This window comes from Gavia stellata, chromosome 1 (assembly GCF_030936135.1).
Source record: "Gavia stellata isolate bGavSte3 chromosome 1, bGavSte3.hap2, whole genome shotgun sequence".
In the NCBI taxonomy this organism is placed as follows: Eukaryota; Metazoa; Chordata; class Aves; order Gaviiformes; family Gaviidae; genus Gavia; species Gavia stellata.
In genome coordinates this window covers 91,157,318-91,170,933 of record NC_082594.1, presented here as the reverse complement: position 1 = coordinate 91,170,933, position 13,616 = coordinate 91,157,318, and the positions used below count along the sequence as shown (strand labels likewise).

At 43.3% G+C, this 13,616-nt stretch overlaps 1 protein-coding gene across 1 annotated transcript; it reads left to right on the top strand.

The window, feature by feature from the left end:
* Positions 1-2,979: 2,979 nt before the first annotated feature.
* On the top strand, positions 2,980-3,855 carry TASL (TLR adaptor interacting with endolysosomal SLC15A4). Its single transcript, XM_009810411.2, has one exon. The coding sequence runs from the start codon at positions 2,980-2,982 to the stop codon at positions 3,853-3,855; it is 876 nt and encodes a 291-aa protein (XP_009808713.1).
* Positions 3,856-13,616: the final 9,761 nt, after the last annotated feature.

The window sequence follows — 13,616 nt, the reverse complement described above, 5'->3', positions numbered from 1 at the left end:
ACGGAAGTGAAATCTGTATTTAAGGAGCATGAAACCCAAAATATTGAAAGACATTAGATATAATCCCTGTGTACTTAGAATCCTGGTGTACACGTGCGTCTGTGGCATGGAAGGGGGATTAAGAGAAGGGGCACAAGAAAGTAGAATTAATGAAAACTGTCATCCTTATCAGATGTAAAATGCAAGAATTAAAGGTGACTCAATTGCATGACCAGCCATTGGTAGTGATGCAATAACAACTTGATGAGCGTATATATTACATTAAGTACTAGGACCAGAGATATATGCGCCTCTCTTTTGCATGCAGGCTCTCAGCACCACCTATCAAAACTTCAATCCGATTTCCTTGCAGAGCTGGGGATAATCAGATTAGAGCGACATCCCTTGCCAACTTTGGAGGGTAAGCTGGTAACTCATTCAGCAAAACACACAATGCCTGAGCACGATGGAAGCCTAATCTTTTTGAATTTGCCAGTTCTTTTGTTTCTAGTCCTGTCTCAGTGTGGTCTAAAACTCTTAAAATAAGTATTGCAGAATGCTGTGCAAAGAAATGAAACCAACGGTTTCATTTCCCTAATGTATCACCTTATGACAGAAACACTGTGCATCTGGGTACTAGGAAAGAGAGAAGTGTCACATGCTACCTGAACACAACTGGCTGTGCATACATTGTCTGAGAAGTGAACAGGCCATATGTTATATTGCTACTTATTTCTCAGAATCCACATTAAAAATAAGCATAGGAATAAGCGTATAACAATTCCAGATTCATACTAGCCGAAGTTAGTGGTGACTTTGCAATAAAACCATCTGGGCCATGGATGAGTGGGGGAAGGGAACAGCCTTCGCACTGCAAAGGGGGGGAACAGAAGCAGAAGAGAGAGAGGGTGATGAATTGATAACCTGAGTAGCTCTAGCATTTGGCTAAGATTCCCGTGGTGGCACCTTCATCACAGCTAAAACCTAAAGCAGGACAACAGCAATGTACTTCAAGGAATGCCAAGCCCCAAACACGATTTTTGCCCCTCATGCAAACAGATCTCTTTTCATCAAATGTCACCTGCCTGTGGGAAATCTCACACAACTTGTAGCACCAAAGAGGATCCACAGTCACCAAGCAAGTGTTTGGATGCATCTAATCTCCATGAATATTTCATTCTGAAGGAGGTTTATTTTCCCTCCATCCTCCTTCTTCATATCATGGAAGTGATTTCCACCCCCCCCCCCACCCCCCCCCCCCCCCGAGGAAAGTCTTTTCTCATGCTGTTTCCTTCCATACATCTGCATAAAGTCTATATCCATGCTTAGACAGGATTTAGCCAATATTTATTATTAGTGCAACATTTTGCATTAGCAACTGTGACACATGAAATACTTTACTAAGAAATGAGTCCTTTCATTCTTGGAAAAGATGTTGAGCAGTTGACAGTGGCATGGGGTAGTGCAGCGAGTGCCAGAGAGATGCCACCTCCGCATTCACAGTTTGTGGGAAGATGTTCCAGTTCTGGTGCTCCATCACAGCGGGTGTTTTGAAATAGACAGGAAAACTGTCAAATAACTGGGACATATGTTCATATCTGCAAAGACAGTATCCGTAAGGATTAAAATGATATGATTGGATTAAATAGTAAATTAAGAAAAGTACTCACTGTTAAAACAAAGACAAGCTATTTGTTCCTCTATCACACACGATATATTGTACTATAGAAAAAAAATCCATTTTTTATTTTTATTAATTTATTTTCATTTAAGATTTACTTTCTTTTTGCTGAACCACACAATTTCTTTAGGACATCTTTCCCATGGATCATGTCCTTGACATCTGTTTAAAAAAAAGACACAGAGATTGACTCAAGAACAATTATATGGTAGTGGAGCTGCTAAAGCTTGGGTAGAACATTTAGTGATGTGCAGATGCATGTGTGTCCTTTCTAGCAAATCCCGTCTTTCATTGCTAACATGTCTATGCAGCTTTTGAGACTGAGCTGCTGCTCAGAGAGTGGAGAAAGTTAGTGACTGCTGGAAGCTGTTTGTGCCTTTGTAGAAACGCAATGGAAACTGATTTCAGAGCTGGTGGTACTCACAACTAATCCAACAGCGGAGGAGCCAAAGTACTTCTGAAATGTGCGCTTTCCTATGCATTGCATAGGAAATACGTCTCTTCAATACGTCTCTTCAAAAGTGCGCTGCAGATTTCTACATCTAGGGTAGTCAGTTTAAGATCCTTTTATAGTAACTGGAGAGCGATAAGCAAATCTACAGCATAATTCATCTAATTTCGATGTAGATGTCTAAAGCAGGCCAGATGAATCATGCTTCCAAAAAGCCTTGCTTTTGCCACTGACATTTTCCTGTCTAAAAGATAGAGACAATTAATTCCATCCTGCTTGGCATGCAGAAGTGCAAAGTGCTAATTTAATGATCTGAGATTTTTTAATGAAAAATGAACCACACTTACAATCATTGATTGGTCTGGAACAAGGGGTGATACTCTCAATATGAATCTCAAATCAACATAGTTCAGAGGCAGCTGACAAACCACACATACCAAAAGCTGCTTCAAAGCATGTGAGAAAAAGGGGGAAACGCCTTGGCTTTTTACGGAAGTCAAGGGTGAAAATACACATATTTAAGTGTAAGCTATTACAGCAACTATTACCACAACAAAACACTTGTTCCTCTCTTCCCAACTCACTTGTTGTTGGATGTATTGGACATGCGATATATTATGTTATACAGAAAATGCTTTGATGTGACTGAGTTAACAGTGCAACAGGGAGACTAGCTGATCACTTCACTCATTGACTCATGTCCTCTAGAAAGACAGAGACACTCTTGTTCATGTCCAAATCGGAAACATCTCTCCACAGCTAGTATCAGACTTGCGAGTGTAATCACCACTCAATGATTTTGTAATGAACTAACGGTTTCTTCTTGTCCTTCTTCTGCCCGCTGGTGGTTCCTTTCCTTTGGTGAAGGATGCTGTCAGAAGGTTACCTTTATGGAATTGCCTACCTTTGTGAAGACCTGAACCCTGAGCTCTACAGCAAGAGTTCAGCTGAGAAAGTGGTGTATGAAATGAGGTCCATTAATTATTCTTCCACGGATGAAGCACAAGGAAAAAGCCTCCTTCAGAGATGCAGATCTGCTGGCAAGTGCATTTCCTCAGTCCGCTCTAGAGGTAGCAAACACAGCAGAAGGCAGAAAGATAATCTCCTACAGCCTGCACAGCACTCAGAGCCCGAAGGGCAGCCGTCTCCAGCTATGCACGTCTGTGAGGGGCTGACAAGAAAAGACACCTACCTGGTTCCGTCTTCCTGCAAAAGCATTTGCAAGAACTACAATGATTTGCATATAGCCGGGGACTATGTGATGCCAATTAGCTCAGTCACGACAGATTTTACCTGCGACAGCGGCATAGGCCCCTTCTTGGAGTCCTCAGAGATTCCTCCCCCCATGGAGTCCATGAGGGTCCCCCCCAGTGACACCAGCCGCAAGCCAGTCCAAGGCTACTCCTCATGCTGGCGGCTGGCAAGCTTAGTGCCCCACCAGCAGCCCCTCTCCGACTCAGCCCTGAATGACTACCTTGAACAGAAGCTGGTGGAACTATATAAGCAGTACATCATGGATAGCACAGCAAACAGGGCATCCCCCACTCAGATCCTGGCCTCAGAGCTTATCATGACTAATGTCGATCAAATCAGCATGCAGATATCACGAGAGAGGAATATGGAGACCACCAAGGCCAAAGACATTGTCATTAGCCGCTTCTTACAAATAGCCAGTGAAAAAATATCCTCAGAAATTAGCACACCTAGCCTGCATATTTCCGAATATAGCCACACTAATGCATAGTATTTGAATGTCTGTTGTTAGAAAGTTTTTATATTCTGCAAAGTCAATTTTTAGTTTCTTAAGATATTTTTCTGCTTCATAAAAAGACATTTACCATCTACCACTTGAATTAAACCTTCCAGTACATATTAAATAAGTAAAAATATCTGTACTGTGCAGCTCCTATTGTGATTCAGATTACTTATTGTTGTGTTTTTGTTTTTTTCAACTTTTTCCCCAAAGGCTTATTTCAGTGAGTCTCAGACATTAAAAAAGTTTTGGTAGAAAAATGACTAAGAGCATATGACACTCTTCCAGGTGCTCAGGTGTTCGCTTTCTTCCCCATGTGCTTGACATCTCATTTCAACTTTCGTCTGTCTGGAGTCTGCCATCCTACCCCGGGGTCTGTGTGAAGCGAAGGCTTACGTCCACGCAAGAACAAGCACAATGATCACAGAGCCACAGAAATACAGAATGTAGGATGTCATCTAGTTCACCTCCCTGCCCCAATCGGCTTTACTTATGACATCCCTCACAGAAGTTATTATAATTTGTTCTTGAAGATATCAAGTGATAGACATTTACGGTTTCTTCTATGCTAACCCTAATTATTTCCTTGGTGTCTTCCTGTTCAAAAGTTACCAAGCCTTTTTGTGAAGCAAAAAGTGTTTCCAACCAGACTTTATCGGTAGGAGCGTGCATGTATACCTGTGTGTTTTGCACTGAACTGAACTATTACAATGGACACTGGTAACCTATGATCACAGACAGACACCACCTTTGCCAGCTGCTTGCAGACCTGCAGCTGTGGAGTGGTCGTGTAGGGACAGCAATGATAATAAAGGGGGAAGAGAAAGAAGAATTCACCTTTGTTAAGAGAATTGCGCATTGAAAAATATGGGCTAATCCAAAGTCCACTTGATTAATGTGAACAGTTCCTTTGAATGCAGAAGGAGAGCTGAAACGGACCACTCAGCAGCATGGCTAACCCCTTCTTTTGTTGGGATCATTGCTGTGTATCAAAGGTCAAGGTCATTTGAACCTGTTGTATTTCTAATAGGAAGGTCCTTTTTTGTAAAATTTCACTAAGTCTTAAAAATGAAGAAGAAAAAAAGTAGCTGCCTTGTGGGCACAGATGGTTACCTACTTTGAGTCTGTATAACATGTAACACGTTGTCAATGCCAATTCGTCTTTGGTTGAGTTTCTAAGTATCAGTTTAATATAAATACTAATTTATAATAAATGTTCATAAAATGTTTCATGTTATTGATTCCACAGTGTTGTTTTGGCCTTTGTGTTCTTTTTATGTTCTCTTTTTTTTTATGTAAGGCATGCTTTTATGTATATTCCAAAACCAAATGTAAAATAGTAAACATGTCAGTTTATTCTACTGCTGCTGTCTTTCCAGAGATTACTGGGGTAGCTCAGTATATTTTCCTGCTTGTGCAATGAAGGGCTATCCAAAGAACAGTTGCCGTAAGAACCTTTGATGTGTAAATCCAGAGACTGTATATCTGTTGCCATAGCAGCCTACCCAAATACTATTATTCAGCAATTCAAGATAAATAATATGTGGCGTATAATATTTCTAGACTGTGATCAAATGCAATTTACAAATAGAAAAAAATGCTATTTTTAAGAGAAAATAGCATTCATGGTAATGCATAGGCACACATGTGTGTTCTGCATGCAAAATCCATTACCAATAGATCTTAAATATCTTGAAACTCTCCCAGAATAAAAGGGTACACTAGAATCTATGAAAATTGTTTGCAGAGGCCAGCAAAAGTGAGTAAATACAGGAATTTTTATGTCCTACAAATATAGATTCAGGCTTTTCAAAACATGGAGGTTTTGTTCGTGCTGATTGACATTCACATCACTGAATTTTAGTAGCAAAAGATGTAGTAGAAAGCAACTTCAGAGTTGAATGCATAAATCAATACCCTTGCTGAAAGATCTGGCACCTTCATCACAGAACATAGTCAATTCCTACACTCAACTCTACCCACTCCACAGACCGCACACCGCGTGCACAAAACAGCATTTTATCATCCATTACTCAGAAATCCAGACCTTGATTTTCCCCCCAGCTGGTAGGGCTGTGACCAAGACCCGCAGGCAGCAGCCGCTCACCACAGCCTCCCTTCTCAGAACAAATGCAGGAAGCAGCGAGGGCAGCTGGAGAACAGGGGCTGAGAGGTCTGCCCTGGCCCGCGGGAAAACGCCCTCTCGTTTACTGGGCTCACTCCACAGCTGCTGTGTCAGAGGGCTGCAACGAGAAGTGGGGGCTCGGCACTCAGAGGACAGTGCTGCTATAGCAATGCACTACAGAGCAGTGGAGAAGGAAGACAAATCTTCAATGTGCAAACTCATGGCTGGCGCTTATAAAGGGCATGTTTGATGCTTACATTTATTAATCCATCAACTACAAATCATTCCATTATCATGCAGCTTTTTCCAAGCAAATCACTTAATATAATTATACCTACTTTCAAGCAAAGGTCTTATTTTGTATTGTCAGACTGACATTTATGGATTTTATTCATGGAAGGGTCACAATCATTGCAGAAGCTCATTTATTCCGGAAAGACACCATCAACCTCTTCCTCCCCACAGCTGGTTATTTTCTTTTCCCTGCCTAAATATAAATCCTGTAGTGTACTTTCTTCTCACACGAATTACATACCAGTCACATCCCATTATCTGAAGCAGTACCAAGTAGCTCTTGGATTTAAGGCAGTTTCTACATAAACAACTATTTCTTACTTTCCACTGTGCTCAGCTGAAAGTTCATTTATATCTCTGTCCTTCCTCCATTTAAAACTAGTCTTCCTCTGCACAGGTACCTCTCTAGGTGTGGCTGTTTCAAGCTAAATGCACTTGGGTAGCAATTAGGCTGCTATTAGCATGAGTCAGATTGTTATCTAAAGCGATTATCATATTCTCTCTCCTCTCTCTCTCCTCTCCTCTTCTGCCTCAGGGTCAAATGTTTAAAGAGAGAGAGACCAATTTTTTCGTAGCTCCATTAAATAACTAATTTTTAGCCAGGGGCACATCGTTTCTTGACGCGAGCTTATCAAAATGCTGATGGAGTCCCAGTGGCTGGGGAGCGCGTGCTGGAAAGGAGAGTCTGAATTCTGCCCTTACAATACTTCATAATAATATGGCTATTTTAATATGACTAAGATCACTTAAGAAGGCAAAGAAAATTGTAATGAAGATTTCAGTAACTGTTCGGTTGATATTTTGACCAACTGCCAAGAAACTAATCTCAGAAGGATAGTTTATAACCACCTTCAGCATACGCCAGCAGCTTTCTTAGGTGTTTTTTACAGAACATGTTACTCATTGCTGATAACATGATTACAGCACCTAGGAGTTACGTTGGTTGTATGTAGTGTGACTGTGCCGCCAAGAGTCCAAGCCCATCACCATGGCAGATGATGAACAATACCTGTGTGCCTCCAGAAGGGCTGGGTGTGTGGTGTGATGCAAAAAATCCTTGGTGGGGGCAGAAAAGAGAGGGAAAAGGAGGTTGTCAGATTTGTTGCAACCTGTAGCTCCTGCATTTGGGTTTAACCCCTTTGCTAGCTCTGATTTCTTGTCCATAGTCTTAAGACTACCCCTTCCCTAAGCTTCTCTCTACCATGGCTTTCTCTCAGAGATAGGACCTGCTGAGGATGTAACCAGCTGCCAGAATAAGGTAGGAGGGGGGTAAAGGGACTACAGGTTTGATTACCATGTTTATCAGTCAGAATTGCTGTAAAATACCCTTGTTACTAGTGTCCACAGGGGAGGCATCCCGTGTTCTCACAGATTCAGGAGAGACAATTACCGATTTAGGGAGATCACCACATTACAGTGAAGACTCACTACAGATTTTAAACAAATATCAAGATATGAAAGGCCTGGTGCACTTTTGCTAATTGCTGAAGTTAGTAACTTGCCACAGATCTTAGCGTATTATTAAGATTTATGTTAAAGGCAGCCTGTTGGCCTCCAAAAGGCAGCTGTGTGCCCACGACAGCTGGTGGGTGTCCACTTGGCATCCCTGTGATGTTCGCAGAAGCAAACTGCTTCTGACAGACTGATACGATGACTACGGACAGCGCTCAGAAGGGGCGGAAATTTGTCCATCTGCATTAATTACTCACAGCGTGGACACACCAGGTGGCTTAAATTGGTGTATTGACATCTGCCGGTGTAGATGGGCAGGACTGGCCTCTGGTCAGTGGAGCCACGGCAACTAACATGGACCAAGACCCGGCTCCCAAGATGTAGTGTGCTGGGTGAAACCATCACTGTCTTAGAAGACCATTTACAGTTTAGGAATGTATAGCAAAAAATGACTAACATGTAAAGGAACAGAATTTTAGGTGAAAACAGAATTATTCTGTGCATTGCAGCGTTACTTCTGCTTCTGCTGTACCAGGAAGGTCTGGCTTGCCATCTCCCCAGCATTAATGCCGACAGGATTAGGGTGACTTTTTGGAATACTAAGCAGGCTTCCTAGGGGCTGAAGGGAACAATGTTTCCGAGGTTCATTCTCAGACCTTCTTACATCTCTTTCAAGCAAACGTTGGATGAACTACCTTACCTGAAGTGGAAATCCCCTCAAGGAATATTAACAGCGCCTCATTTTGAATTAACATCTGATTATTACTGAACTCTGTACTGCCATTCACCCCAGCGTTACCCTCCCACTTTATCTTTCCACAAGGCTGGTCACTGCAGGCTCCTGCACTTTTGCCATGTCAAAACCTCCAGGAACCCCCCGAGGTTTCCCTCCCTCCTCCTGCCATGCTACTCCCTTTGGTGGTTTTACACGCCACACTTGTCCTGCTCCTGTGCTCTCTAACCTCCCCTTGCCCCTCTAACCTCCCTCACAGAAGATGATCCTGGCTCCCCTGACGAGCAGGAGAAGGGCTGGTAGGATGGCACAGCTGGATACTGAGCATCTGGAGGGAAGCACTGGTGAAGGGTGAGGATGATGGGGAGACATCAAGAGGGCTGGGGGTGGCCGCAGAGCCCCTGTGGCGGAGGCGAGGGACGCCTGCAGAGGCAGAGGAAGCTCTTGCAGAGTGGGGTTTGTGAAATGTGCTCGGGGACGGTGGGGAGCTGAGGAAAGAGGTTTCACAATTTTCTTCATGAAGACAAGTCTGAGGGGCGGCAGTGTTTCCAGCCACTCCCTGGCTGGATGGAGCGCCTCCATATTTAAAAGACAACAATCTCGCCAGCTCCACCCGTGGCATTTTTCAAGCTTAAAGAGTTGCAGCATCTGACGTGGGGTTTCATTCACTCCCTCTGCAGCCATAGCTGAGCAGGAGAGATGAGGGACCTATGGCCAGGTCGGTGCTCTACCGCCTGCACCAGACAGCCGTGTGCCAGCACGGGCTCCTGCTCCCCGGGGGTGACGGCAGGGACCGGGGGCCAGGGGAGCTGCCGCCACTCCACCTGCAGCAGCCGCTGCCCAGTTGTTCCATAACCTTCCTCCGGACCCCTGCGCCCGCTGGCTCAGCACTGACTGCCAAATATTTCGTTCCTTTGCTGAACTTTGCTTGCTAAACACGAAGTGGAATAGGAGACCTCTCTTAAGAACAAACAATGGGAATGGAAGAGGTGTGAGGCACAGAGCCAGGCCGTGCAACAGCTTTTTTCCAGATTCATTTTTGTGTAACCAGAGCTAGAACTATGAGAATAAAATCATAGACGGCAGAGATGACTTTGGTATTTTCATTGATGCAGTTCTTCAGTTTTCATCTTTACATGTAAGGTCCCTTGCCTGACAGTGGATCCCGCTTGGAGGGTAGGGGTAGAACAGAAAAAAAAACAGTAATCATTTGAACAGCACCATTCTAACACAGGTGACAGATTCTAATACTTTTCTAAATGAAAGCTATTTATCAAAAGAAAGAAACACATTAAACCTGTTAGAGATAGGCTTAGTAACAGTAAGAGCACCAGTTTTAAGCAAGAGAGGTTAGAGATTGTCAGTTCCAGCACTTTAAACCAGCTAATCTCAAGGTGTTTTTGAGCTATGTAGCAAAAGCTGGCTGAAGCGTCTCTTCAGAAGCACAACGCTTGACTGAAGAGGTACAGGTGAGAAGTTAAAAAAAATAAATCTACTGAGCACTCAGGTTTTCCATTAATAAGGTCATATTAAAAATGCAAGTTCTTTACAGTCTGGAGAATTCAAGCAGAAATTTGATTATTTGATTATATGTACCTAGAATTTATTATTTTTAAAAAAGCATAATCTAACAGGTAGGGAAAGATTAGTCTATCAAAAGACATTTTCCAAAAATCAGCCCAGAAAGAACCAATAACTGATCCTGAGAGGGTCTAGGCAATCATAAATCAGTGTAAATTAGGGGTTGAGCATCAGAAAGTACATAGCATCGTTTCAAAAGTGTCCCCTGCTTTGGCATCCACCTTTGTGAAAGAAAAATGAATCAGGAGCTGGTGGAGGGGGTAACAGCTCTTACTGTTCCTCAAAGATTTATTTTTGCTGCTTCACAGATGAGAAACATCTAAACTATATATCTAGAAGCATCCCTTCCTAACTTCTCGCTACTCTAAGAAATGAACCAAAGTTTCCTTATTTTGGCAGTGTGTGGCAGCTAACATCCCTTTGGTGTTCACAGACCACAGCCAGTTTTTGGTACTGATCCTCTGTGCTACTGGCTCACTCAAGCACGTCTAGCAGAGAGGCCTCCCAGGGTTCTGTGTCCTCCCTTGTCTGTGTGCATCACTAGAAGTCCTTGTGGAGACCCCCCCGCTCCGTGCATGCTCCTCTCATGCACTGTCCTTTGTTCTGGCTGCCCTGCCCCATTTGCACAGTTCCTTTCCCTCAAAGTGCTTTGCCACCTTAGCAGTACCAGTTGTTGGGAAATACTGATGGCTGCAGTTCTTAGTCCCAGCAACCCTGAACCTTTTTTTTTAAAAAGAGTCAATCACCACACAATTCATGGTATATTCCTAAGAAGCAGCATCATGCTCACTGCCTACGGCTCCCAAACTGAGAGATGGGTTTAATGATAAACAGGGAAGGAACAGGCAGCAGCAGCCGAGAGGTAAGATGAGCTGGCAGATGCAAACAGCTGGGGAGACAAAAACTCATGTGGACTTAATCAGCATTACTTCTACATTATCTCCAGCATATTCTGACTCTTTTATTAGCCTGCTCTTTGGATAGATATCCAGTGTCCCCAAATCCTCTTCTTTATAACTAGGTTCATAATCCTAGTTAAATTCCAGGTTCCTGCGTCCAGTGCCTCTTTCCAGATGACACTTATCCATCTTCTAGATATCTTAGCATCTTCCGAACTCAAGGAGAAATTTCCATACTTCACATAACCATGGCTCAGGACAACTTCTCTCTAATATTCACAGCTCACATTTACCAGGTGCTGTGCAAATCACTACTACATCCCCTTATCCTTGCTACTCCATGCATGTTACAGAAATGCTTCACTTTCCTATTGCAGAGAATATGGACCTCCCCAGCTTCAGTCTCACAGTAGCCAAATTTTATCCAGACCTATTCCAGCCCATGTCACAGGAACTGTACACTCAAGGCCATATGCAAATTATTTGGAAGTATGCAACTCAAATTGCTATTAAGACATTCAATTTCATATGAAGCTGCACAGTTTGTAACAGACACCTATGAGACTAAGATGATAGAGAGGTATTTATTAGTAGAAAAAAGAACCAGGGGAGGTTATTTTTAATTCACACAACTACTTTTCTTTTGCTTCAAACTATGTTCTAAAATCCATAGTGACAAGTTTATAGTTTTAAATCCAATGAGGCTACCAACTCTTAGTAAACATTTGCTTTATCAACTTCTCTTAGCAGCTTTGATCGTGAGCACTTATTTAACTTAATTTTATTTCCTCTGATCTTGCCATTTTCTTCTTCTTTTACTTTGCCCTTTGTATATAACCCTTTGGCCTTGGCCACTTTTAATGTGCTCTTCTTTGAAATAAGGATATCACAAGTATGTTAAACTGAATCAATGATGATATACTGAGCAGCCCTAAGGTAGCTTTTTTTTTTCTTCTTCCTTCTTTTAATTCAGGCCTTGAGCAGCTGAACTTAGAAAAGAAGCTAGAGATTTAGTCATTGGAAAACCAATGAAAATTAATCACTTACTTAGAACAATATATGGTTCTTAGAATAAGTATGGTAAACTAAAGTTTCTTTATTTCTGTTAGCCTATGGTCTATTGCAAAAAAATTTCCAGACTGGATACATAGCCCAGAGGACGCCTATGGAAAACAGAAGGTCTGGTAATAAATACACTTCTGAAGACTGGAGCAAAGGAGAATGGTACCTCTAGAATCACATTCATTGAATCAACTTGAAACAATTAAAATCATAGATTCATCCTTTTGTAAAATACTACATTACCTTTTAGTCAGGAACATGATTATTTCCTAATGATTTCATCATATATCTAAGGTACTTGTGTAAAAGTCAATTAATCTGATGTCAGTTGTTATTACATACACTATAAGGGTTATTGAACCATTTATGTATAGAAAATATTCTATTGCATTTAAAGATCAAAGGCAGTTGTGAGAAGAAAAAACAGTTTGAGATTACATTCAGTTTGCATGTGTATTGGATTTGCATGGCAAGGTTTTGGTAGCAGGGGGGTACAGGGGTGGCTTCTGTGTGAAGCTGCTAGAAGTTTCCCTTACGTCCAATAAAGCCAATGCCAGCCGGCTCCGAGACAGACCCGCCGCTGGCCAAGGCCAAGCCCATCAGTGACAGTGGTAGCACCTCTGTGATAACGTATTTAAGAAGGGGAAAAGTAACTGCGCAATGGCAGACAGAGAAGAGAGGAGTGACAATATGTGAGAGAAACAACTCTGCAGACACCAAGGTCAGTAAAGAAGGAGGGGAGGAGGTGCTCCAGGCGCCGGAGCAGAGATTCCCCTGCAGCCCGTGGTGAAGACCATGGTGAGGCAGGCTGTGTCCCTGCAGCCCATGGAGGTCCACGGTGGAGCAGATATCCACCTGCAGCCCACGGAGGACCCCATGCAGGAAGAGCAGGTGGATGCCTGAAGGAAGCTGTGACCCTGTGGGAAGCCCACGCTGGAGCAGGCTCCTCTCAGAACCTGTGGACCCGTGGAGAGAGGAGCCCACACTGGAGCAGGTTTGCTGTCAGGACTTGTGACCCTGCGGGGGACCCACGCTGGAGCAGTCTGTTCCTGAAGAACTTCACCCTGTGGAAAGGACCCACACTGGAGCAGTTCGTGAAGAACTGCAGCCCGTGGGAAGGACCCACGTTGGAGAAGTTCATGGAGAACTGTCTCCCGTGGGAGGGACCCCACGCTGGAGCAGGGGAAGAGTGTGAGGAGGAAGGAGCGGCAGAAACAACGTGTGATGAACTGACCGCAACCCCCATTCCCTGTCCCCCTGTGCTGCTCGGGGGGAAGAGGTAGAGAAAATCAGGAGTGAAGTTGAGCCCGGGAAGAAGGGAGGGGTGGGGGGGAGTTGGTTTTAGGAGCTGGTTTTATTTCTCATTATCCTACTCTGATTTTGATTGGTAAAAATTAAACTAATTTCCCCAAGTCAAGTCTGTTTTGCCTGTGGCAGTAATGGTGAGTGATCTCCCTGTTCATATCTTGACCCATGAGCCTTTTGTTATATTCTCTCTCCCCTGTCCAGCTGAGGAAGGGGAGTGATAGAGCGGCTTTGGTGGGCACCTGGCATCCAGCCAGGGTCAACCCACCACAGCATGCCGATTGTTGTATACTGTGAAATG

Bases quoted from the DNA above. Each gene is read 5' to 3' on its own strand.
- TASL (XM_009810411.2), top strand. From the start codon at position 2,980: ATGCTGTCAGAAGGTTACCTTTATGGAATTGCCTACCTTTGTGAAGAC.